Source organism: Conger conger, chromosome 4 (assembly GCF_963514075.1).
Source record: "Conger conger chromosome 4, fConCon1.1, whole genome shotgun sequence".
Classification (NCBI taxonomy): Eukaryota; Metazoa; Chordata; class Actinopteri; order Anguilliformes; family Congridae; genus Conger; species Conger conger.
The window spans coordinates 26,007,833-26,033,422 of NC_083763.1; the positions used below are offsets into that span (position 1 = coordinate 26,007,833).

Sequence of the window (25,590 nt, forward strand, 5' to 3'; positions counted from 1 at the left end):
GGCTACACAGTAGGCTTAAAGTCAAAGCATTTCATTTTGTTCGCGCGGTATTTCACGACCTGGGTTGGCATTTTCAGCATGGATCACCAAAATACAAAAAATGTGACTGGTGAATGTAGCCTCTTGCGAAGCTACACAGTAGTGCTTCGTGTTTTTAGCTGATTCCTTATCTGCTACTATCTGTAACCTTATCAGGCATTCGTTGGTATCTATTGGACAACCCCGGTGTCAAATCTGGCTCGATGAGCCAACCCTTACTGGAGGGGCGTGTGGCTGAGTAATAACAAACGTCTCAGGCGAACTCCTGTCTTCGCTGTTAGCTTGTACGTAGCCTACAAGCGGTGACGTGCAGAGGGAGAACTTAATTCTGTTCTGTAGAAGGAAGAATCGTCTACACTCTTCATTTATACCTCCTCCTACCTCCTTGACTGACCGTTTTCCTCATCCGCCCCGCGCTTTCTCGAACTTCGCAGCCGTATCTGTCAGCAGACCCGCATTTGATCTGATAGTGGTGGGCTGGCTGTCCTGGTCTCGTGGAAGTGGCTCCAGCATCAACGGCAGCAGCTGTTCGCTTTTGCGCGGAGCGCCACTTCTAAATAGTGCTGTCTGATACCGGTAGCCGGGGGAAGAGATCTGCAGAACCCAACGTGATTGACTGTCTCCTTTATTGCAAAGATCCTCCTGTGTTTATTTTCAGGTTTACATTAGACTATTTGGAAAGGTGCGCATCGTGCTGATTGTACGTTACCGTTCAGTCGGGTGAAATCGATGAATGTGATATCTTCGTTCTGACGGAACTGGATGTATATTTGTGGATCTTGAAGAAACAGGTGATTATTTTTATTATTATTATGTGCAATGAATGGTGCGCGTATTTGTTTGGATGAGGCTGCGGGTCCAAAGAATACTGTGCGTAAAAGTGTATATTCTATTCTCTATTAGACAGTATATTTACCATTGGTTCTAGTAAAGCTTTAGAATTAAAGCTTCAGATGTAACATTGTATGTTTCAAAATAGCCTCATTGAATGTCTATTTATAGACTGTTTTATGGACACATTTCATTGCCCATTTATTACAACGGGGACGCAACAGATTAAATACATGTAACACAGAAACATTTGTTTTGGATTGCATGTCTATTAACTGCTTATGTTTTATCATTTTCTGTGTTACAGTCTGTCCTTCTGTTTGTAGCGGCAGAGCAGTGACCGTATTCTCGGTATGCCTACGTGCATTACATTGACAAGAAACTCCACGGTTCAGATATATTGCCTATATAGAGCGCAAACTCCTTTCAGTGTTTTTTTTCACACCTGTGATGTTGAACCAACAATCGCGCTTCTATAATATGCGCTTTATTACATATTAATTTTGCCTCGTAGTTTAAAATTACATTGAACTTCTGATGTGGATGTACCTTTACATTTATGCAACCTATTGCTGAAATGTAATCTGAAGTAGCTTTTTCTTTGTCAGTAGTAGCCTATATCAACTGCGCGGACAGCGGACATACGTACAAGTATTTATGTATCTATTGAATATAAAATGACATACAGGTATTGATATATTAAATATTTAACGTCATTCTCTGTTAAATAAAATATTTTCATTTAATTATCTGAATTTGGTATTATAGACTACACGGAAAAGGGAACGTAGACATGTCTGTTCTGACAAAAACGAATCAAACAAAAGGTACAAATGGTTCGATGTGAATCTAGTTGTTTCTCAACAGGATCGCACTGTTGATGGTGGCCGGCTTTGTTGATTAGCAAGTTTAGCGACATGCGGTAGCTGGTCACAGCCCTCTCCAGCGCGTGAACAGAGGGCGTGTGCGTTTGTGTCCTGTCACTTGCATATCTGCTCGAGACGAGAGAGAGCGTGTCCGAGTCTTAAAGCAGCAGCGACTGCGTCTACTCGCTTAATGAGCGATCCCTAGGTCAGCGTTCTATATTGCAATCAAACCGATTTCAGCTACAACAGCCAAGCCGGTTCTTCGCAAGTAGCCTAATTGTAATCAAGGGGAATATCGCTTGCCTTAAATCTTTCTAGAGGTAGTGCCGCTCTGCTGATGTTTGTATTACTAACTCCTGTCTTGTCAGAATTGAGACTGTGCAGGACACCAGAGACACTACGAGCTTCATTTGCTAATCTGTCCACTTTTAAAGTGAAACATCGCTTAGTCTCTCAATATTTTTTCTTCATTCTTGACAGCAAAGGATTACGTCTGCCCAGTCATCGTTTTCGAGGAGCTTTGTGAAGCAGGAATTATTTTTTCCTTTTCTTTTACTGGCTCAGACTTCTTTACTAGGAAATGGCAACGCCAGCGCCTGGGAGAGGAACAGGATTGGAAAAGGAGAGAGGAAACGAGAGCTAAATGACAGGATGCAGGCGACCTTAGACACATAAAGACGAATTTCCACAACATTAAGACACTTCTTGTTCATTTATTTCTTTGCTCAAGTCAAGCAGGAAGAATCAAATCCACCAAGGATAACCGAGGAGTTTTGCTTTCTTTTCTGATTTTATTTTTTCTCCCAACACAAGGATGCATTGTGGATTAGCGTTGATCCTCTTGTCTGGAATCTTCTTCATTGCCAGGGCTTTCAAAAATGGTAAGTGGCAACTGATATCCGTTGTGAAATGTATTTTTACAACACTGCATGTAAACCAAAAATATTAGCTACTGAACCGTTCGCTTGCTATTCACCTGACTGCCCCTCAGCCATAAAATGCGATGGAGATAGGCTACTGCTTTAGCCCGGTACACCGTTTTATCACCCAGTTGTTTGAAAAACTTGTCTCTTCACTTTTGGGTAACCGACTGTCTTTTCACAATGCACTATACTGAATAATACGTTATTTTAATTGCAGATTGTGAATATTTTCAAGTCATTAGATGTATAGCCTAGTGTTTACATTATACTCAATGTCGGAAAGGTATGTGACGGTTAATAATGAATACTTTTCTGTGTTCAGAATAAACTGGATCAAAATAACACTTGGTGGGCTGTATGTAAAACATTCCTATTTACTTAGTCTAACGAACAGTTGTTAGAACATACCCGCCAAAAAATGTCGAAGGTATCATGTATAAAATATATGTAACACTGTCCATTAAGAGAAATAACTTAAATTAGTCTGATTAAATCGTATACCTTTCTAGTGGCCCGACATCAGCAGCAAAGCTGATATTTTCTGTTTTCGTTTCTCATTGGTCGTTCGGGAAAGATTGTACTATCAGGGAGAATCCTGCTATATCAGATGCCAATGTTAACTAAAGCTATCTGGCCCAGAAGTCGCCGCAATGAACATTAACCTTGTCCCGTGCTTCTTGGGCGCTCTCTTAATGCCACTGACCAGTCCTATGTACACATCACTGTCCGTTAAATTAATTCATTATCCGAGCTGAAGCTAATGGTTCTCTCGATCATTTAAAGTTGTTGCTCTGAACTGTTGGTAATACTTCACAGAGACGAGGATTTAACGCTTAATGTCAAGTCATTTTGTAAAGGATAGCCTACCAGAGCTTTTTAAATAAAATGACAGAGGTTAATAGTCTAATGGCTCATAGAATGCGCTCTCTTTCCTTGTGATTTTACTTCAAATAGGCTTTGGTAAATAATAACGGCTCTTTTTAAAACTTCAGTCCATTTCATTTGTATACTCTATAGACATGCTGTAGCCTTAAAATGAAAGTTCTCTTGGTCAATTCAAGTGCTTATTCAGAAGCCTATAGCCTATAGCTGTATTTTATCAGGAACATTTCAAATCTGTAGTAACAGAAGATTTTCCTCAGCCGACAGGGAAATTTACCTCCGCTCGGCAATAAATTGTAGCCACACGATTCCTTATTAGATATTGCGTTAAAAATATATTTTTTCTGAATGTCCAAATGGGTATATCTGAGGTTGTACTGGTAAACTTTACCTTGATTGCTGAACCATGCGATATTTTTCATTGGACTTTAAATTAATTAATCACTGCACTTTTTAGTAATATAAGTTCCTGATCAGTAGGTCTAAGTGTTTGATAATTTAGCTGGGAAGTACATTATTGTTGGGAATTTACTAAAGTATTTATCCATTATCAATTAAAAGCTGCGTTCATGTTACATTTATTTATATAGCCTAGGCCTAGCTGATTTAGCTTTTTAAAAAACTGTTTTACATGTTTCAAATGACTATTTGATGGTACTAATCATATACTTTCGTCTATTTTGATTTATTCTGAAAAGTACGCAATATATTTTAGATTAATTCCTGAATGTATTCATTCATTTAGCCTTCTGGTTTTTTATGTTTTTTTGTTGTGCGAAATTGTACCAGGCAACTTGCGGGCCTCATTGTTGCTTGTAGCCATACTGGCCTGCGAAGCACGCTCGCCCGGCGAAAATCTCATTGTATCACTGACTGAATTGTTTAGCTATGCAATACACATATACATATATGTCCTAGATACATCTGTCTATTACAAAATATATCTAGGACATTTTCAGATAAACATATATAAACAATAATGTAAACGTAAAGATCATTATATGCTACTAACCGTTATCCATATTCTCTGCGTAAATTGTTTTCATAACATGGCAAATAGACCCTCCTATTCACTTATTAGTTACTTATATCAATAATAAGTAATTGCCACCTCCGTCTTTTGCAGAGCTGACATAGCATATAGGACTACTCCAGTTATGTCGATAGCTTCTAAATATTGCTTCTTCTTCTTTTCTTCCTTTTACAGATAAGTGTGGGGATAACATCAGAATTACAAGCGCTAATTACCTTACTTCACCTGACTATCCAACGTCGTATTCACCATCTCAGAAGTGCGTGTGGGTGATAACAGCTCCAGGACCGTACCAGAGAATTTTAATCAACTTTAACCCGCACTTTGATCTGGAGGACCGAGAGTGCAAGTTAGTATGCGGTCTTCCTACAATTTTGCGTGAAACTGCGCCATCTGCTGGTCATATAACTGTTTAAATTGAATGTACTTCTAGTTAAGTGAAATCGCTTTGCGCAGAACAACTCATTACTTTTCTGGATTCTGTATGTTTTGAAATTTAACTTGTTATATAAGCAATAGATTCGATAGATTAGATTAGATTAGATTAGATTAGATTAGATTAGATTAGATTAGATTAGATTGATCGAAATATCTAGCCAGAAATGTTGCTGCTGTTCTGTGTCCTTTGTTGATGTGTTTAATGGTAAAACATTGTATGTTTTATAGTACTTTGTCTATGCCTAAATCTCTGTTTTTTTGGTTTAATGAGTTTTTCGGTTTTAATTCAGTTAATGAGTAAAGTTTAGTGGTTGGCTTCATTCCCTGCCACGTAAAGACTGTAGATTAACAGCAATGCCATATCCTTTCTGGGGGCCCAAAGGTGTGGCGGGCTGCCCATGTTGCTTGGCCAATGTTGTTTTCTCACGGACTGTAAAACAAGCACATCACCTCTTTAGTTTCTGCCAGAGGGTGCAAGGACATATACTTTGCTACAGAGAATACTGTTACTTTATCCTGTATCATTACCCCCCTCCCCATTTCCCCCACCAGATAAAACCACCTATAATTTGTACTTTCTACTAAGGTCTTTGCTGCTTTAAAGCTCTGCAAACTATCTGTATTTTATGGTCCTGGTGACTACTTGGATATCTAGCCAGAGGGGGTTCTCATCAACTACTCCGCAAAGTATCATCTGTTTGGGACTAATAACAATGTCCGCAGACCTGAAGATACTCCAAAAATAACTGCGAAGTGGACATGTATGACAGAAAAACTACATTTTGAGAATGGTGTAGAGCAGAAGTGTATTTACTGTATAAAATTCATTTAACCTGCAGTACAATTTTTTGTATAATTGCATTTATGTCTTGTTATTTTTCTTTAAATGTAAGCAATGGAAACAATGAGGCTACGGGTTTAATGAACTGCAAATCTGATCCTGAGGGATGCATGTGAAATAAAGTTTATCACAGCCAAAAGTACAATTACTTAAGAAAACAGTCAACATAAAGATTTTCCCACCTTAATTCCTTGTGACAGGCAGCTATAAATCACTATCTTCTTTGGCCTGGATTAACTTGACAACCGTGTTCTTGAACAAACAAAAACTCCCTTACTTGTTTCCCTTACTTGCGGGGCAAAGTTAAGGACAAATGTTGATTGAAACCAGGCCATTTTCTGGGATAAAAATAGTTGCTCTAGCTTGGATATGAGGCAGATAGGACATAATGTACAATGTACATGGCTTGCTTATTCTGTCAGTTTGATCCACAGTTCAGCAGTCAGTTGTCCAGAGGGTAGTTTGACTCTTGTTGAAGTTCCTCTGTAATAACGGTCAGAATTCTTACGTTATCAGAGGATCAGGGATTGAGGATGGGTAATGCAGTGTGCTCCCCTGCAATCAAATTATCGGCAAATAGAACACACATGCTCAGTCAGTATGCTTCAAAACATAGTTCTCATCAGCAAACCAAACAAGAAACACTCAACATCCACTTGCAGGCAAGTTAGGACTGAATTCACCTTTGTGGCTTCGTCTATAATGGGACGCTTCTGTATGGAGAACATTTGGCTTTCATCAAAGAGAAAGGGAGAAAATCAAATTACAGGACAACGTTAAGGTAGTTGTGTAGTCAGAATTTACTTGTGTATCTCTCCCAAGAACTTTCAGGCCACAGCTCCTTGTCAAACAGAACTGCTCGGGAACCTAATAAAGTTATAGAGAAGGACTGTTGATAAGGAAAACATTTGCGCTCTTTTTCAAAAGTCTTGGCCCAAGTTCTCCATGCTCAAATGGACAAAAAATATAAATAACAACAAAAAGCCTTTTGTGTGCCAGTGTTTCAGTCTGATGCAATGCTATCTGAAACTGAATACATAGCGCCGAGGGGCTTATTTATCTGAACATATTCGCAAGTCAAACAAGTTTCACAAATCATGGATGGTTTCTCTGGTAAAGGCATTATAATTGACCTTAGTCAATTAGTTATAATGGGTCTTCTTTAATGTATATTTCAGCAATGTATTTTAGCAAGTATTTGAGGAAGCTTATGTTATTGTAGTGTTTGCTTGCGTGTGTTTAGAGTCAAGCCGCTAAGCTCCTACTCTACCACTGTGCCTGTTGTTGTTGTTCTTAAATTCCATTTCAGAATCTATATTTTTCGCTGACAAGCTTTGACAGCGCAATGAATTATTGATGCGTCAGGAATCGCTGACGGAACAGAAAGTTGGATGTGCTCTCTGCCTGGTAGAGTCCTCTGTAGCTACGCAGACTGCAGTGACCACTCTGACGGTAGAGATGCCGAAGAGCACAGAGAGAGAGAACCTCATATCCGTGTGCCCACACCGCTCTGCCTCTCCGGCTGGACGTTGGCCGGGAACACACAATTCCACTGTGGTGGACCCGTCATGGAGTGGTCAGGGGAGTTTGGACTGGGGGGGGGGGGAGTATTCAGGGAATGCCCACTCAGAATGGCCCTTTGTGGAGGGGGATAGACTTCAAAGTCCCCTCTCACAATGCCCCCCAGTAGTGAGCCCTGCTACTCCCACAAACCCAAAGCTGAAAAAGTGGGAATCAGCAAAACCCTCCCCCCCCTCTTCTCCACACTTTAAAATGTGAGTGATCCCCAGCACATCCGGAGAGACTTGCGCTTCCCTACGGTGAGGGCAAACAACCACCGCTGTGAGCGTAGACAGTCCTCAGCCTCCAGCCAGGAAGGCCTGAGCCCCGGGGCATGACTTGCAGGTCCTGCAGTCCCGTTCCGCACCTCACCGAGTGAATTGGACTCTGCCGGCATAACGAGCGTTATTGTCATAACCGACAATAACCGCGCAGTTTAGAGCGGTTGTCATGGTTTCTGGAATAGTGCAGTCAGAGCTTGTTTGGAGGTGTTATAACCTGGAGGCATGGCCCTCCTTAACAGGTCCACGGGGGGTCCCATGCCATAGCAGGTTTTCCGGCGGTGCTTGTTCGATGGGTTTCGGTGTAAGACAGTCTGGGCTGAAAGTCTAGCACCGGGGGAGGGCAGAGCATGGAGGTGGAGGCTCCAGAGAGTCCATTGACCCAGGGGACAGAGGCATGACCCCGGCCGAATTCAGGGGCTCTCTCCTTCCCAAAATCTTCTACAACACTACAAAGCCTCATAGCAAGAAACACACTGTAGCAAAAAACTCCTTTTACACTTTTTCTCATGAACCTTTATAAAAAAAACAAGAGCCTTTTTGGTTCAGCCCAAGGGTCTGAAAATGCCGAGTGTTGTGAGGAATCTGAGCTGCAGATATCTTTAGGATTAAAATAACATTAACATGACTTGCAGTGAATCTGTATCTCATCATAAAGCATGCCGCAATGCATCCCCAGTAACTCCTGACTTGCTGAAAAATAATATTTCATTGTTGTTGATGGGGGAGGGAAATCTAAACATGGATTCTGTTCGAAAACATTGATGGTCTAGAATTAGCACATCCAAAATTATTTTATTTTATGTATAGCTAATTTGTGTCCCAAGTGTGTCCAAAATAAGTTAATTGCTCCTCTATAAAAAGAAAACAGGCCATTAAACCGCAGTTGTGTTGTCATTCAAAGCCATTTGCAATAATGGAAACTGTACAGCCATTTCCTCTCAAAATTATCCCAAATCGAGTTTGTTCTGGGTGTTTCGGCTTACCACTGACACAAAAGAGACAAAAGCGGATGGAGGGGACTATTTTGGCCCATATGTACACAGCATCAACTGCCAGTCTGTGGCCAGCGGCATTTGGGCTTAGTCAGCACTGAAATATTTCCTCGCGAAAAGAGAGCACTGGTCACAAGACCGGTCTATCTTACTGCTCATGTGAACTGCTGTGCACAGAGAGTTCAGCCCCGTCGTTTGGATTCCGATAAAGGGCTAACGGGAGCAGCACGGAAGGAGAGATTTTCGTACAGCGCAGTCACTCTCTCGTTTTTGCTTGTTTTCTCGCTTGCTCTCTCTCTCCCCTCCGCTCTCACGTGGCACACGGCGCTGGTGGAGCTGGGGTCTGGTTGGCGGAGGTGCTAAGTGGAGCGTGTGCCAGGCGGGGGTTGCTGGAGAAGTTTCACCTTGGCCGAGCTGGAAGGGCAGCCTGATTGAAAAGCTTCTTGCAGTGACATCTGCCTTCCTCCCTGCTGCTCTGTCATACACTTGATTCATGTACGCCTGGCTCTCTCGCTGGCTCCACGGCAGGCTGACGAGCCGCTCTTTTACCCCACATGTGGTGTCAGGACTGGGGACCGAGGTGGAGAAAGAGGTGGGGAGGGTTACGGTGGCTGCGAATAAGATGCAGAATTATTTCTCTGGTGCTAATGAATTTCTAGCATTCAGGCTTTGGAAGCGAGGCAGCGGGCCACCAACTGAGGCAGGAGCTTAATGCCCCATTTACTCGGCTTTGTTTTTTTTGCCGTTCTGCAGCTGATGGTGTTGCAATATGGTGGTTTCCAATTGACCACGATGGTGTCCAAATAGCTGAGGCATTATTCAGTTTTATTTTCGGGGCTTTTAGCTAGTATCGGTGGAGTGTTGTTTAAGAGGACAACATGGTGAGCAGCCAGATTCATTCAGTTCAGTCTGGACGGAGATCTGTGGACTGGTGCGGAGCTGAACATTCGCTTTCCTCCTAACGTGTCGAAAAGCATGAAACACTAAAGTCATAATTGAATTGAGTGCTCTATTCCAACAGAACTGGCACTTGAATCATGCCTTTTATGAAACATAATATCAGTAACAGGTTTTTTATTGAGTTAATTTTTTGTTATTCAAATTTATACTACTTGGCCTTTATAGATGTATTTTTTTTTTGTGAGGTTGCTTTCGAAAATAACAAAGGCAAAAGAAGTGAACAGGTAATTACTGTTCATGAAAAGGGAAACAAAAGCCCTGTCAGATTAATGGAATTCCTGAAAGAACACCTTTGCTTGTTCCCTTCAGGACAGGAGAAAATGAAGTGTGAAAAAAGAAAGAAAAGCCGGTTTTAATTGATGTGACCCATTGCGGTTTTGATCCAACACGTCTGGCCGTACCAGCAGTGTTTAGCTTCATGTAGTGCTTCAAAATGGGACCTTTGGTTTGATTGATGTGCCGTGCTCTGCCACGACCTGCATGTTGCCTGGGGCCCTCCACAATCAGGGTGCAGACTCTACCGGTTGGCCCCGCCTGTAGCCTATGTTTTTAGGTTTATCCGTGGAACAAAGTTAATATAAAAAAGCAACAACAAAGAACATGTTTTTAGTCGGCGCCCGGTTTATTTTCTGGCTAGCCCCTTGGATATCAGATTATATCAGTCACACATTTTTTTGGTTTCTCCCAGAAGCCTGCCCTCCCCACTCCCTTCCCTCCGCACTTGAGGTTGACGGCAGCGGGTGTCAAGGAGACAGTGATTGATGGAGCCAAGCGGGCCCTCCCTGATTCAGTTCGAGGGGCTACGCGGTCTCCTGCTTTGTTTTTTTTCCCTGCTCAGATCAGTCTCGCAAATTCAGTTTTGTTGACCTGATTTTTTTCAGTGTCCTTAGTCACACCTTATAAACCACAATTGTGATTATAATTCCACTCCTACTCTCCCAACCCACCCCTTCCAATTCCCCAAAATACCTGGTAGTGGGGCACCGGAGATCTCCCAGCAAAACTGCCTGACGCCCTGGGAGGGAGTCACTTTCAGCCCACCCCCCGTGTCGGCTGAGAGGACCCTGTCTCCTTAGCGCCCACCCTGCGTGCACTGCGGGCGTGAGATTGTCAGAATGTGGAGGCGGCTAATTACGGGGGCAGCCTGGATCCCACTTGGCAGTTGGGGTAAGAGCTGTTTGAGTGGCTAGGTCAGCTCGCCCTCCAGAAATTTGGCAGGAGCACCATCGGGGCTTTGATCAGCCTGTGGCTCGCCACAGCCCCCTTCCATGTCAGACTGCACCAGTTGCTTCGGAGAGGTGCCCGTCCTTGGATCTCGATACGTTGCTGTGTCTGAAGACAGCTGACAAAAGCAAGACAAAAGCGATACATAGATCAAAACATGCAGACAGGAGACTATCATCAAGATAGGTCTGATATGGGGAATGTTATCGCTTTCAACAGATAACTTCATCATCTGAAATAGCCTGATATTCTTGATGAAAACAGTTTTTTGATGGCTTTTAGAACAGATTGGTATAGTCTGGAGACATGTTGATACCATTGCATAACTCTCTCATGCCTCTGATGTAGCCCCATGCAGTTTGGTAATTTATCATATAATTACAGTTCAGAACATGTGTGAAGCTCTGGCATTCCACCATACTGTCTGTCCTTATAAAAACATAAATAGTTTGATGTAGCAGACTTGCGTTATTTCACAGCTGTGCAGTCAGTGTAATCATGACTGGCTGCTCCACTGACTTGGGCAGAGAGAGCAGAGCTCAGACCTGACCTTCACCCCTACGGACACACACACACACACACACACACAGACACACATACATACACTCATGTATGGACACACACACTTTTGTACCACCATCTCAAAACATTTATTCATCGCTGTCTGAAAGGTTGCTTTGCTTCAAATGGAGTGAAATTAGCAAGTTTAATTAATGCACAAAAGTTGAACGGAAATGTGAAGATCAAATTAATATGCACACACATGGACACACATACAAGTGCGTGCACACGCATGCACACACACATGCACATTGCTTCCTGCTTTAACAGAATCAACCCCAGTGCAGTTGTTACTGCCCCCCAGCTCCCCCCGGTCAATCTAAGCTAAAAGATAAAAGAACCAGGAGCAGCCGGATGAGAGCAGCACAGCAGGGCCTGAATAGAGACCACTGCGTGATTCATTTTGTCACCCATTAGTCTGTCTTTTACAGTCTCTGGCTCCCTGTTTCTGCCTCTCAGCCTGCATTGCTGGGGGGGGAGGGGGCAGCACCCTAGGGCTTTACCTCTGGGTGACCCCTATCCTGTTCTCTGGGGCATTCAGTAAACAGCTCATTAGGCACAGGGGGATATGTATTGCGGTAGGGCAAATAAATTGGCTCCATAGTTTGTCATTGTCTTTGTTTGCGTCGTTTTTTTTTCCCTTACTGTGTATATTTTGTCTCGCTTTTCTGTAAATAATAAACCATAGCACAGTTTTTTCCTGATAGAGTTCAGTAGGTCATATGTCCAGTTTCTTTCCCCTATATATCTTTTACTATGTTTTATTTTTGGCGGCACGGATGGTGCAGTGGGTAGCACTGCCGCCTCACAGCAAGGAGGTCCTGGGTTCGAATCCCCGTCGGCCGGGGCCTCTCTGTGTGGAGTTTGCATGTTCTCCCCGTGTCTGCGTGGGTTTCCTCCGGGTACTCCGGTTTCCTCCCACAGTCCAAAGACATGCAGGTTAGGCTGATTGGAGAGTCTAAAATTGCCCATAGGTATGAGCGTGTGAGTGAATGGTGTGTGTGCCCTGCGATGGACTGGTGACCTGTCCCGGGTGTATTCCTGCCTTTCGCCCAATGTATGCTGGGATAGGCTCCAGCCCCCCTGCGACCTTGTTCAGGATAAGCGGGTTAAGATAATGGATGGATGGATGGATGGATGTTTTATTTTTGCTTTTTGGGTTTTGCTTTGTCTTTAATTCCGTTCTTGCGTGAATTACACATACATTTTTAATCTTGTCAAAGTTGGCTCATTATGGTACATTTTATTTTGCTTTCATCAACCTAGCTCTTTTATGCTCTTGTTCATCTGATCATTGTTGTGCCCTGTGATAAAATCGTATATCGAGTGTTCTACATGTGGATGTAAAATATGCATGTATGTAAATAACCATCGCACAGCCAGGATGACCCACTGCTGACCCGCTCATCCTGAATGACCAGGCTCTGAACCTGTCTCTCCTGAGGCACTGCCAAATGTCACAAAGCCAGAGAGAAAGGTTCAATGAACTTCCTTCATTAAATAGGAAGTCGCTCAGTTTTGTAATGTGCTGTTGGGTTGGGGGTCAGGGGCGGTGGGGGGGGGGGGGGGGGGTAGGGTGCAAAAACCTTGGCACTGAGCTTCAGCGCAAGAAGCGGTGGGGGCGGGGGAGATGGGGTGCACGGTTAGGGTTGTTTGCTTAACGGCAGACGGTGTGTGTCTGTTGGCTGAGGACCACTTTCACCCCCGACTTCTCATGGCAGTAATAAGGCTGCACCGATTGCCAGTCGCCGCTCTGCACTGTAGAGGCACTCACTGTAGTGACAGCCTCCTCAGGTGTCAAGGTCAGGCAAATGGATCCCACTCCCAAATGAATTTTCTCTCCGCGATGCTTCCACAAGTACGCTCCTTCAACAGAGATGGTTGGTTTCCTCCTCTCATCACTTTTGGTTTCCTTCTTTGTGAGAGGATCATACAGATAATCATTGACTGGCAAAAGAATGCATGACTCTTTTGGTGCACATAGCAAGGGCCAAAAATCAGACCTGGGCAGTTTGGCCCTTTATTTAAAGTCTTGTAGCCTCTGTTAAATGTGGATTTTAGTTTTTCCATGTCCATGTTCCTAAGAAGCACAAAAATAAGATAACAGCTTGGGGAATACATAACACATATGTTGAAATGATCTCCCGATAAGCTTATGTTTTTAATATTTACTTGCACTTCTACATTATAAATTATTTCACTGGTACCCCAGAGAAATAAGTGTTTCATTTAAGTAGTGAATGCATATTTCCCTTCTGCCTTCGGCAATTTTCTAATTAACTATAATGGCTCTTTCTAGACTTATTTGTAATAACAGGATGTGTTATCCACAGTAAGGACTTTCTTTGTCAAGTTCCAACCCCCCTTGTTCCGCACTGAATACTTTGTTATATTTGTTGCTTATTTTTGGCAATGCTTAAGTTAACCCTCAAAAGAAGGATACTGTAGTTCAACGCAAAATTGAAAATTAATATGTTTATTAATTTTCCTGGTGTTGCTTACATTTTCACACATTTTCATTGTTCATTTATTCCAATGGATATATGCAAAGCAACTTGCACAAGGTGCAAACGTATTTCCCAGCACAGCACTTAAACCTACAGCCCCCTGAATATCAGACCAGTTAAATACATTTATCAGTCAATTCATTGCTGCTCTGTACATTGCATGTGTTAATACAAGCTACAAAATAGTCTTTTTTTAGATTATTTGGAGTGAGAAGTACAGTCTGTACAGTCATTAGATCTTTGGTACAACGCCACGCGCTGACCATGATGTGACATTCAGCGGCCTGACTGTCTTTAGCCATTTTGGCAAATAGTAAGTACTCCCTTAGTGTTCCCCACTATGATAGTGGGTGATCATTCCCAGGACGTGTTCCAGTCATGACACTCATTTCACAGGATGTTCATGATCCTGTGACTAGGCAGTGAACTCATCTCTAACTTGACGTCAATACTGCAGGTCCTTTGGCACAAGAGGCTTACCACGTGTGGGGGTGGTGGTAGATTCCAACCGGGGTGAAAGTGCCAGCTGGACATGCTTTTGATACTGAGATGCATATGCTGGATGAGCCATGCACAAAAGCCGTATCTGAGAACCCAACCACCCCTTAAGAACAGTGGGGCCCTTTGTAGCGGGGATAGTGAGTATACTGTAGGCGGCGTCTCATTCTGTCCATCCTCAGGCTTCCTCGTAAAAGATTATAGTGTATCCAAAAAGAGAGCAAATCGGGCATAATTGGGTCTGAAAAACTTAATGTTGTTTAATGCGATTGTTCGGATCTCTCAGCAACGTAATTAGACTGAAAGGAGCCATGCTAATCTATCAATGCTGACAGTGATTTTCCTGTACAGAGACATGTGTCTGACCCAAGTCCAGCTGAATAGAGATGAAGCAACTTGCATGTATTTCAGCATGCCTCAGCCAGCTATACTGGTGGGCAGAGATCCCAGCGGTGTGTGGCATAGAGACCTGTTCCATCAGAGGCATCTAGGGTAGATCTGTTAGAAAACAAAAACCCAGGGAAAGTGCCCTGTTGGACGTACCAATAAGTTTATAAGTCACTCCGCTAGAGTCTGCTTTGTTTGCCCAGCCATTCCGACACTCCACAGAAAATCTAGAGTCGTTTACATTTATATTTTCAACTGCATAAAGAATGGAAGTTCAATGGAAGTTGAAGTACAACTGCTCATTTTTCAAAGTGGTGCGCTCAAGTTGAAAAGTCTAGCTGCAATCGATTCAGGAAGACCACAGTGCCACAGAGCTTCTAGACTTTTGGGTCTGTCAAGCTACTTGAGAGAGAGCTAGCCCTCAGGTTAGCTCTCTGCATTTTTTTATTTATTTTTTTCAGGTGGAAAAAAGCCCATAATTGTGCGAGACATCCGTTAGCTCTGATGTTAAGTCTGATTTCAAACAATATTCAGTTGTGGGCGGATGGCCTGAAATCACAAAGCTAATAACTGCTAGGGACTGTTTTCGTTTCAGACCACTTAATGCACCGACAGCTCTAGCCAGTTCCTTCCTTGTCTGTCAGTGTAGCTGATGGGAGGTCATTACCGACCTGAAAATGGGCCGCAGGGTGGAAAACCATTATTTTTGGGTGGGTTAATTAATGTCACATGTCGAAGGAAAACGCTGTACATTTCAATGAGCTGCGAGTCCCCTCCAGGCACCTGAAAACACGTTGATAAACTTGTGCCAGCCTTGTTCTGCTGGTAACGATGTCATGCTTTGGCACTAAGTGGCAGTTTGTTGATGGTTTCACTTACAGAACTGTGGGGATAGGTGCATATCCCCTGACAGCTGCCAGAAACCCCTTTCTCCGGCCTCCCACTGCTTTCCAAGCCCTTTTGTTTGGACTTTCCCTTTCCCTTTTTCCTGAGATTCTCATCTAACGGTGCATTTTCGGAGTGACAGTTTTAAGAGACAGTTCTAGAGGAACATTATGCCAGTGGGTCTGTGTTAGAAATGGTTTTATTTTTAAAACCAAATGCCAAAAGCAAAACATAATGCAGGAAAAAAAGGTAACACTTTTCCACTTTTATCCCTGATATGGCTTTCTGGTGAGTTTCACAGGCTCTCTAAAATGCTTTTCTGCCTCTAATTATTTAAACATTGTCAAATATATATATGCAAAAGATATATGCTCTAAAGAAAAGAATTAACTGTCAAGATATGCATGGGATCCACATTTTATAGAAGATAATCTTGTAATGAGTCTTGAGCATATAATCAAGATCACACAAACGGGGCTATTATATGGTATTACAAGGTGAACAGATGTTCATCTCTGATCCAGCCGGACTGCCATATCTCCAGGTCCACTGTGCAGAAAAATGGACCATCCATGCCGTTGGATCTAAAATTAACCAGAGAGGACGGGTGGCGGAAAATTAGCACAGGGCTGAGGGGAGGGAGGGAGGAGGGAGAGAGAGAGACAGCATCTGGTCTGTGAATCGTTGCGCTGGTGGAAAGTGGGCCGCCGTTGCCGAGATCGCTCTGCCTCGCCGCCAGTCTCCAAGGTTTCCCCCAGCGACAGAAGAGAAACAGATCTCGCAGCGCATCTGTTAAGTGTTCCAAATTTGTTAAACACTCCAGGCTAGATTAAACCACAGGTGGCTACAGCTATGGATTAGTAATGAATTTATTCAGTGACTCAGGGTTGGCAACCCTGGAGTCATTCCGAGGGAGAATGTGGTAGGCGAACAAGCCACAAACGACCCCATAACGGCTTCCAGACGACAGCAGTACCTGGTACCGCCTCAGAACATGGCCGTTAGGCCTATTGAAATGGAAAATGTAATAGGGGCAGGGACAGGTGAGATGCCATTTCAGAAAATGTTGAAAGGATGTTCAGAGAACCGTTTTCCTCAGAAGCTTGAAAAAGCGCTTCCGTATTCCTGCATTTCATCTTCGTGCTTTTAAAAGGTCCATCATACCAGGTGTGAATACGATGCTATAAATGGAGTTTCTGAGCTTGGTTAGGGGTGTTAACGAGCGGGCCTGCGATCGCACGGCCTCCACAGTGCACCTGTTGCTGTGTCGCCTCCCGATGCGGGAGGTGGCAGATGGAAATCCGGCCTGGCCTGACCTCCCTTTCCTAGTGCGTGTCTGTGTGGACCATTCCCGGCCGCGGAATATCCAGGTGCCGGCTGTGGAGGTGAGTTACGAGCTGAGGGATGTAGCGCCTCGGCTGAAGATTGATGCTGCTGGAGATAGAGTAGCAGCTGTTCGGAACACCCCCCCACACACACCAGCTATCTCCATGGATACACTTTCTCCGTCCTGGTGTGGAGCATGCAAACCAGATTAAACCGTGAAGTGTGAAGTACATGACCCTGGCCAACCCTGTCACACACACATATACGCTTATCGCTCACATCTGCTCATATGGGATACTGACAAAAGCAAAGGTGTTTCTGTGGTTTTCCAGTACACAATTACACAACCGGGTTCAGGAAACCATCAAAATGCCCAGGGAGAGGAAGAGAGAGAGACAAAGACGGCTCAACAAATAACATTTGCATCCGGATTTCCGAAGTCATCTATAATGTATGAAGATACAGTATATGTTCACCTCAGTAAGCATTGTTCAGACAGAGAGAGAAAGATGTTAAGAAGAGCCTGGTCTAAACATGGAGCTCCGGGGACCATGCCCGCTTTCGTGTCGTGAAACTTGTTCAACAGCAGCACAAAGGGGGACACGGCCTCACAAGCACCCGTGGCCCACATGTGCATACTGGGGCTTGACGCGAAGGTGCGAAGGGTGCGGCTCTGTGGAAGCTGCCGCTGTTTCCACAGCTGCTTCTGAAAGAAAGGGCCGGGCGAGTCCCTGCATACAGCCGGAGCAAACACCATAAGCTCATTACCGACCCGGCTCTCACAAGCCCGGTACCACCCCGCTCCAACGCTGCATCGGTAGTCATGGCTCCCCGCCGGTCTCTTTGAAGTGGAAAGCTCTGTGTACAGACAAGTGATAGGTCCTCACCTCTCCCCCCCAATACCTCTATTCTCCTCCCTACTCCCCCCCTCAGACTGGTGCTCTCCGGCCGCGGGAGTCCATCAGCCTCCGACAGACAATGCTGAGGAAACCGGGGTGACAGTGGGGCGTGAGTGATGAGGTGATATCACTCCCAATGAAAGTGGCTGCAGAGCTGGGTGAAGTCATTCCTGCATTATATAGCTCCTCTGGGGACCTCATTTTGCCAGCGAGGACAGAGAGCCCAGCATGCACCAGCGCTTCTCAGATTCCCCCCTTTATTCAACCCTCGTACTAACCCTGCGCACACTCATTCACACACACTCACACACTGACATTCACACACTTTATTGCCCTAAGCCTGATGTGTTTGATAACCACTGCACAGACTGTCCTGCCTTCGTTAAAATTTTGTTTTGTAAATCTCCCTTCGAATGTGAAGCAGGATGACGGAATTCCTTTTTTTGGGGTGGGGGAGCCGGCAAGGGATGGGTTTTATCCCACTCTACTCCCCAGTTCCCAAATGAGTCTTGAGTTAAGATCTGCTTTAAAAACACAGCTTACCTCATGGGTAACAGTAATTGTTTCATCACTCATTTGGGTAATACATATATTAGATCTACTATGCTGGCTGCTACACCAAATGTTTTTTTTTTACATTTATTTACACTCGGTATGGTGCTATTTTTATTTTCCTTCTCTCTGGGTAATGAAAAAGGATGGAGTACTCGCTAGTAGGCAGGCAACACTAAGGACTGCGCGGTAGCACGATAAATAACTGCCTCTCCTGCAACCCGGTTGGAAAATGTGCGTTACGGTTGATTAAATGCCATGGTAACCCAAACCTGTGCGGGCTTAGCTCAGTGCCACTTGTCCTGTCAATCAGAATAAAACAAAGCATAAAGGAGCTTTCTCCTCTGGCGCTACTGTTTGCTCTCTCCCCGTTCCCACTTATATTACTCACCTGAGACCCCCCCCCCCGCCTCCCTGACCCTGCCCTGAATGCAGGCTTGTCTCAATTAGAAAGCTCACATGCCAATAAGCAGGAGTGTGTTATTCTATTTCAGGGAGCTCCGCAGTGACTACAATGTGTGAATGTGTGTGTGTGTGTGTGTGAGGAGGGCCTGTGAAAGCAGGCAGCTGATTTCATTAACACCTGCCTCACGTACACCCCCACCCCCCACCAAGAGGGAATAAATGTGATCTGTCACATTAGATACTGAGCACACTATAGAACCAGTCACTTTCCTGTGTTTGTCACTACCTATGACATGAGCTGGGCCACTAAAGCACAGGAGAGGCCGGATGCCTATTAGTGATGCAGGCTTGCTGGGATTAAAACATGAACAAAGGACTTTGTAATCCCAAGAGAAGCAGCAGTGTGTGTGTTGATGCCGTGTCTTGGGAGGGGCTGTAATCAGGTGTGTTTGCGTTGCCAAGTACAGCTACCCGGAGAAATGCCATGTGGAACAGATAGTGCTTATCTGCCTGCCGAGGGTATACTTTTCTGAGATGTGACTTTATGGAGCTAGTAAGAGTATATCTTAGCTGCCCGTTTTCGTATGGAAATGTGACTAGTCTATTATGGAGCTATACCATCTATTTCAGGTACACATTTCCTGCTCGCTTGTGTACTTAGATGAGACTATCCAGAACGGCAAGGCAATAATAATGGCTCACTGCACTTTACCTACAGATTAAATATTGATAGTCTTAACCTTGGGAATCTTTAAGGCCGGTGCTCTGTATTTAATGGGGAGTAGCCGAGGACGTGCAGTGTGACAGGCATACAGCACAGACAATCACTGCACTTCACTGTGGAATTATCCAGAACCACACAAGGTGGGTCAGATGTTCACTAGCTGCACACTTGTAGGCTTACATGGAACTATGCAGAGCTGTAGTAGGCCACATGCAGGTGCAAGTTATCTACGGACTGCGTTCTCAGATATCACCTTAGTGCTGTTCCACACGATAAGAGGTTTGGTTTAAACATGGCCGCCATTGTCTGCTGTCCGCAGGTATGACTACGTGGAGGTCAGAGACGGCATGGACGAGAACGGCCAGCTGGTGGGGAAGTACTGCGGGAAGATCGCCCCCTCCCCTGTCGTTTCCTCCGGCAACCAGCTCTACATCAAGTTTGTGTCCGACTACGAGACGCACGGCGCCGGCTTCTCTATTCGCTATGAGATCTTCAAAACAGGTGAGCTTCGCTTGACGTAGTAGCCCTAACCTGACTGAGGATGTGAGCACTAAGCCTATTCCATTCCTAAGCCCATTGCTACTCCATTTTAGAAACACCTACACATTGTGCTACAAGGGTGGCTATGGCATAAAACTCATCCTTTTAATCCGGTATTGCCATTGGCCAAGTGGTACACAGGTATTTGATAAATGAGAGTGATTCACAAATCATTATGACCAGGCTGATGGGAGGCTCATTCGATTAAGGCACTATGTAGTGGTGCAAGGATGTACACCATCGTCTCGGATGGCATCCAGAACATGCTAGTGCCAACTGTGGTGGGAAGCTCCCAAGGGCAAATACGCAGTTGGCGGATTGTGTCACCAACGGTTTTGGAGGGTTCAGCCGGTTAGAGGTCTGTGTTTCATTACTCCCTAACAACCCCCACTGGGTGATCGGGCACACAGGGATGGCATGTCAAAGTCACATATGAAAGGTCCTCCTCCAGCTCCACTCTATGCAAGCTTAGCTGTAGCCGTGGCGTGAACAGAATGTAACACTAGGTGTTTCGGAGGAGAACCACAGATATTTACCATCAAATAAGCTGTGGGAAATTGCATATAATTGACATTTCATGCTGGACAGCATTTATTCAAATAATAAATAAATAAATACATCATTGTAACATTTGGATACTAATGGCAAGGCTAAGTTTCAGTAATGCTAAGGCACATTAAATCAATTCCCCTTACAGAAAATTGGTACTGTAGAACAAGAGATCTTGGGCATAATTGTTGCCAAATAGTATGCATATTTGAAGCAGCAAAAGTACATTGGACATTGGCTTTAATTGCATTATAATTGTAAATGAAAGGGTAATTCATTCAGAAGGATTTCTTATTTTGCGCTGTTCGAATTTTCAGACCTAAGTTGATTAAACAAATCTGAATTGACTCTTGGTAATTTGTACATTGTTAGCAATGACCCCACAGCCAGTGCTAACACTATATGAATGGGTAATTAATTCAGAAGGATTTCTTAAGGATTTCTTAGTTTGTGCTGTTCCAAGTTTTCAGACTTAAGTTGATGAAACAAATCTGTGATTTGAGTTGACTCTTGGTAATTTGTACAGTGTTAGCAATGGCCCCACAGCCCCTAAAGTAAGACTACATCTTAACCTAGAGCATCAAAACCACATGTGCTGACTTTTTGTAGAGGAAGGGGAAGGAACACCTCTTGTCCTCATTGCAGGACTGAGGAGAGAATACATATCCATGTAAGGGTTTAAAGACAGGAAATGCTCTGGCTTGCTTCCTGTTTTGAGTGAGGAGGGTGACTATTTGCATCCAGTGCTAAGATTCCACGGGTGGAAGCACAGCTGGACCTGATGATAAAGGAGGAATTCTCAAGTTCCTTCCTTAAGTGGTGGGACCATGGTCAATTGGAGTCCAGAACATTATTGTTTTCTGCAACATTTCTTTCTCTTATCTAAACATAACAGGAGCAATAAGAAAGGACTTCCTGTTTTTTTTCTTTCTTCTTCCTTCTTGTCCAAACTCCTCCCCTTTAGAGAGAGGAGGAAATCACATCTTCATTGGCCCAGACATGTTAAGCAGCCTTCATTCCATTAATTAGTCTGCCGCGTGTCTCTAGACATCCGAACATGACCCGAAAGGTTTATTCTTTCCAAAGGAACTCATTTTAATCTAGCCAGGCGAGCAACAGAATGGTGGGTGGGGGTTCGGTAGGGGGGCAACAGTAGTGTGGATAGATTCATGCAGAGTGTAAAGTGAGGGCAACGTGACAATGACCTCCAGCACTCCCATTCCCTGCTCCCTCCCCAGCCTCTCCCCTCCCCATCCCCCTTAACACAGGGGTCAAACACTGTGACACTGTTCATCCCTATCATGATGAGGCATTGTGCTTCCTTGAACGTTTGGTGTGACCTGCTCAAACGTACAACTAAAGATGTGGAGATTGGAGAGTAGAAAACGACAGTAGTGCCACTTCTGTGACTAGACTGCAGTGTGTTTCGTGTCCTGTGATACAGTCGACCGGCGTGTCTGCAAATTCATGGCGAGTGGTTTGCTCCAGCCTCGCCCCTTCTCGGAATTGTCATGGGAGGGTCCCCCTGTCCCTCTGCGAGTGGAGACAAATGTTTTGCTTTCAAATCATGTTGTGTTTTGACTACGGGAGAGGCGGGCGCCGCTGAAGAGATGGCACTGAGATCAATTAAAAACACACAGGGAAAGAGACAATGACATCGTTAGGGAGGCTCATCAACACAAGCGCATTAGATAAATAACATCTGCGTATTCAGCTACCGCGTGGTGCGCTGATGTAAGATGTGTACTAAGGTACAAGCATTGTTTATATACGCATATAGAAATTAACTATAAATTCATGTAAAGGTACGTAAAAGGTATGTGTGTATGTGTAGGAGATGTAAAATTGTGTCATATTTTCTAAAATAATTGTTATTTCAAAAAGGAACACCGGGGAAACTGTTTAGTCCTTGCCCCTTAGATAGCAGAATCATACATTCTCAGTACTGCATGTCCAGCCAAACTATATCTTTGTGTTTATTTCTCATAGAATCTCCCAAGATATCATTTAAGTAATGAGCGCCACTTACAGTCCTCAGGGATTGCCAATCAGTGCACAGTGCAGTACACTATCACCAGGTGAGACTGATGATAAAATGTCACTACCCCAGATGGGTGTTAAATCACCTCTCTTTTTTTGAATAGTATTATGGTTGTAAGCCTAGCGACACTCACTGAGCGTTTTATTAGGAACACCTAATTCACCCACTTATTAATTTACTGCTGCCACAAGATTGGCTGATTATCCAATCAGCCAATCTTGTGGCAGCAGTGCAATTCATAAAATCATGCAAACATTAATTTCAGTTAATGTTCATGAGAACCATGAGAATGGGGAAAACATTTGATCTCAGTGATTTCGACTGTGAAATGATTGTTGGTGCCAGACAAGATGGTTTGAGTATCTCAGAAACTGCTCGGATCTCCTGGGATTTTCACGCACAGCAGTCCCTAGAATTAGCAGAGAATGGTGCACAAAACAAAAAACATCCAGTGAACAGCAGTTCTGCGGGCAAAAACACGTTAATGACAGAGGTCAGAGGAGGAGGGTCAGACTGGTTAAAGCTGACAGGAAGGTGACAGTAACCCAAATAACCACACATTACAACAGTGGTATGCAGAAGGGGATCTCTGAACACACAACGCATCATAACTCTAAGTGGATAGGCTACAGCAGCAGAAAACCAGTCAAAAAAATAAGTCTAATAAATACCAAATGAATTGCTCACTGAGTGTACATCTTTAGCAGCATGTGGTGTTAACCTACTTTCCTGAAAGGAGCATATGTGTCTAATGCATGTATGCAAATACATATACATATACAGTACACTTATAAACATGTATATACATATACTCACACAGACACGCAAATACACTCGCATACAAAAACATTCCCGCACATATTCACACACATGCACACAAACACATGCTGTTCCAAACACGCATACATGTACAGACATGCTCCCTCTCACATCGGTTCACACACAAACATACATGCACATACAGTACTTTTGCGCATGCTCACATTCACACACAGAAACATGCTTGCATTCTGCGTTTAATCCAGAGACCAGGCCTGGTGCTGCGAGGGGCAGTGTTGGGAGGGGGTCAGCGGGGGGCAAGAGGAATGTCTAATTGGGAGAAAAACTTGTTAGGTTTTTGCGTTCCTCCATTGCTTTTCAAATGACTTTGCTGTTTTGCAGTCCAGGCATCTTAATTAGCTCTGCAATTTATTTTATGGGCAGCAAATTGCCGGCCTTGCTTCACTGACCCCGGAGCATGAGCACCAGCACTAGTGGAATATATGAGCTCAGCTGAGGGCCTCATGACATGGGCTGTGCCCATGAACGCAATCGCTAAGCAACGCGGGCGGCGGTTGGGGCCTGCGCTACAGCCAATCAGGACTGTCCTGTGGTGGTCCCACCTGCTGCAAGAGGGCAGAGACCGCACAATCCAGACCTAGCCTGGCAACTGCCCTACCTCCCCTCCCCCGACAACCAGAACATTCGGCATGTAATGCATGTTTGCTGCATCCTATAACCGTGGAACCCCAAATGGGATGTCCCTTTAAAAACGGGATCTATATTTGTCTTGTCATCTTGATTCGTTCTACCCCTGCGTGTTTCTCCGAAACTGAAAACACATGGACTCTAGTTGGAGGCCCTGCAGTTGGCAAACCCACATCAAACCAGGCCAGGGCTCCATTGAAGTGGGTTGAGTCTGGAGCCGCTCCCTCCGAACTCCAGGGGCTCAGTCGGCATGGAGCTCCTGCAACTCCTTCACCCGCCAACGCCATTTATCATGTCACCTCTATCTGCACCGCTGCAAGTTTACAACAGCACCTGTGTCAATAGCGCGGTGGCCCTAACCCGGGTCATGTTGCTTTCATGTGCGGCACACGGAGAAGGATGGTACAGGTCACATCTGGCATGGGCGGGTCTTCACCGTACCCTCTGGAAACCCAAGACTCGAACTCTCTCTTTAGAGTCACAGACCCCCATATATTTTCAGTGTCATCTCAGCGCGAAGCGAGCGTGTGCAGGGCGTGTGCACTGATAGTCTGGGTGGGTGAGGGGAGAGGTGGAAGGCCAGGAAGGTCAGCATGTTTAAAGTAACTTCAGTACCTACCTGAGGGAGAGGGCCTGTAACTGGGCCATGAGGTTAATGTTTGATTGTGTGTCCAAAATCCACGTAGCTGATCCACCGGCAGCCATTAACTCAATGAGTGTGGCCAACAGGGTCATGTCTAATTATCAACCAACAGAGCTATAGAAAACAAACATGAGCAGCTGGCATGCTGGCCTTAAAATAACACCCCAGGCTTTTAAACCTTTGGTACCCAGATAACCAGAAAGGCCATCATTCCACAAAGCTCTTATGAAAGGTGTTTTATTTTGGCAGCGGCTGCTGAAGGTGAACATTCAGCCAGTAGTACATTGAGAGATCTGTTTTTTTCCATTGAGAAACAGAAAAAAGTGTTGTTGTTTTGAGACTTAACACTTATCTCTTCGATTTTAAGAATAGGGCTTTGGAAACATATCTGAAATGTTCAGCCTTTGTGAGGTGTTTTGTGATTTTACGAAAGCAGTAACCGCTTAAACTGATAAGATGGGTCTTGCATGTGCCTGTGCAATAAAACCCATGACAACCAGATGCTAATGCCACAATAAACATATACCAACCCTTTTCAATTTTCATCTTTTTTTCTCTATAAATTCATCGAAGTGTTTGAATCCAGGGTTCAAAGTCTGTTTTCCATTATAGAGACAAAATCACCAGTGAGCACAATGAGGACTTATTTAAACTCATCCACCAAAGGAGAGGCAGGGCACGGAGGGGAGGCGAAAACAGAAAGATAGGCTTTTATTGTTTTTAGGGAAAGTGC

At 44.3% G+C, this 25,590-nt stretch overlaps 1 protein-coding gene across 1 annotated transcript in view; it reads left to right on the forward strand.

Annotated features, from left to right (window-relative positions):
• The first annotated feature begins 335 nt into the window (after positions 1-335).
• nrp1a (neuropilin 1a) overlaps positions 336-25,590 on the forward strand; it is a 61,533-nt gene continuing 36,278 nt past the window's right edge. The window contains exons 1-4 of the mRNA XM_061239553.1: positions 336-830; positions 2,217-2,617; positions 4,749-4,923; positions 19,937-20,118. Coding sequence (XP_061095537.1) covers positions 2,551-2,617; positions 4,749-4,923; positions 19,937-20,118 — 424 coding nt within the window. The 5' untranslated portion in view covers positions 336-830; positions 2,217-2,550. The remainder of the gene's footprint in view (positions 831-2,216; positions 2,618-4,748; positions 4,924-19,936; positions 20,119-25,590) is intronic.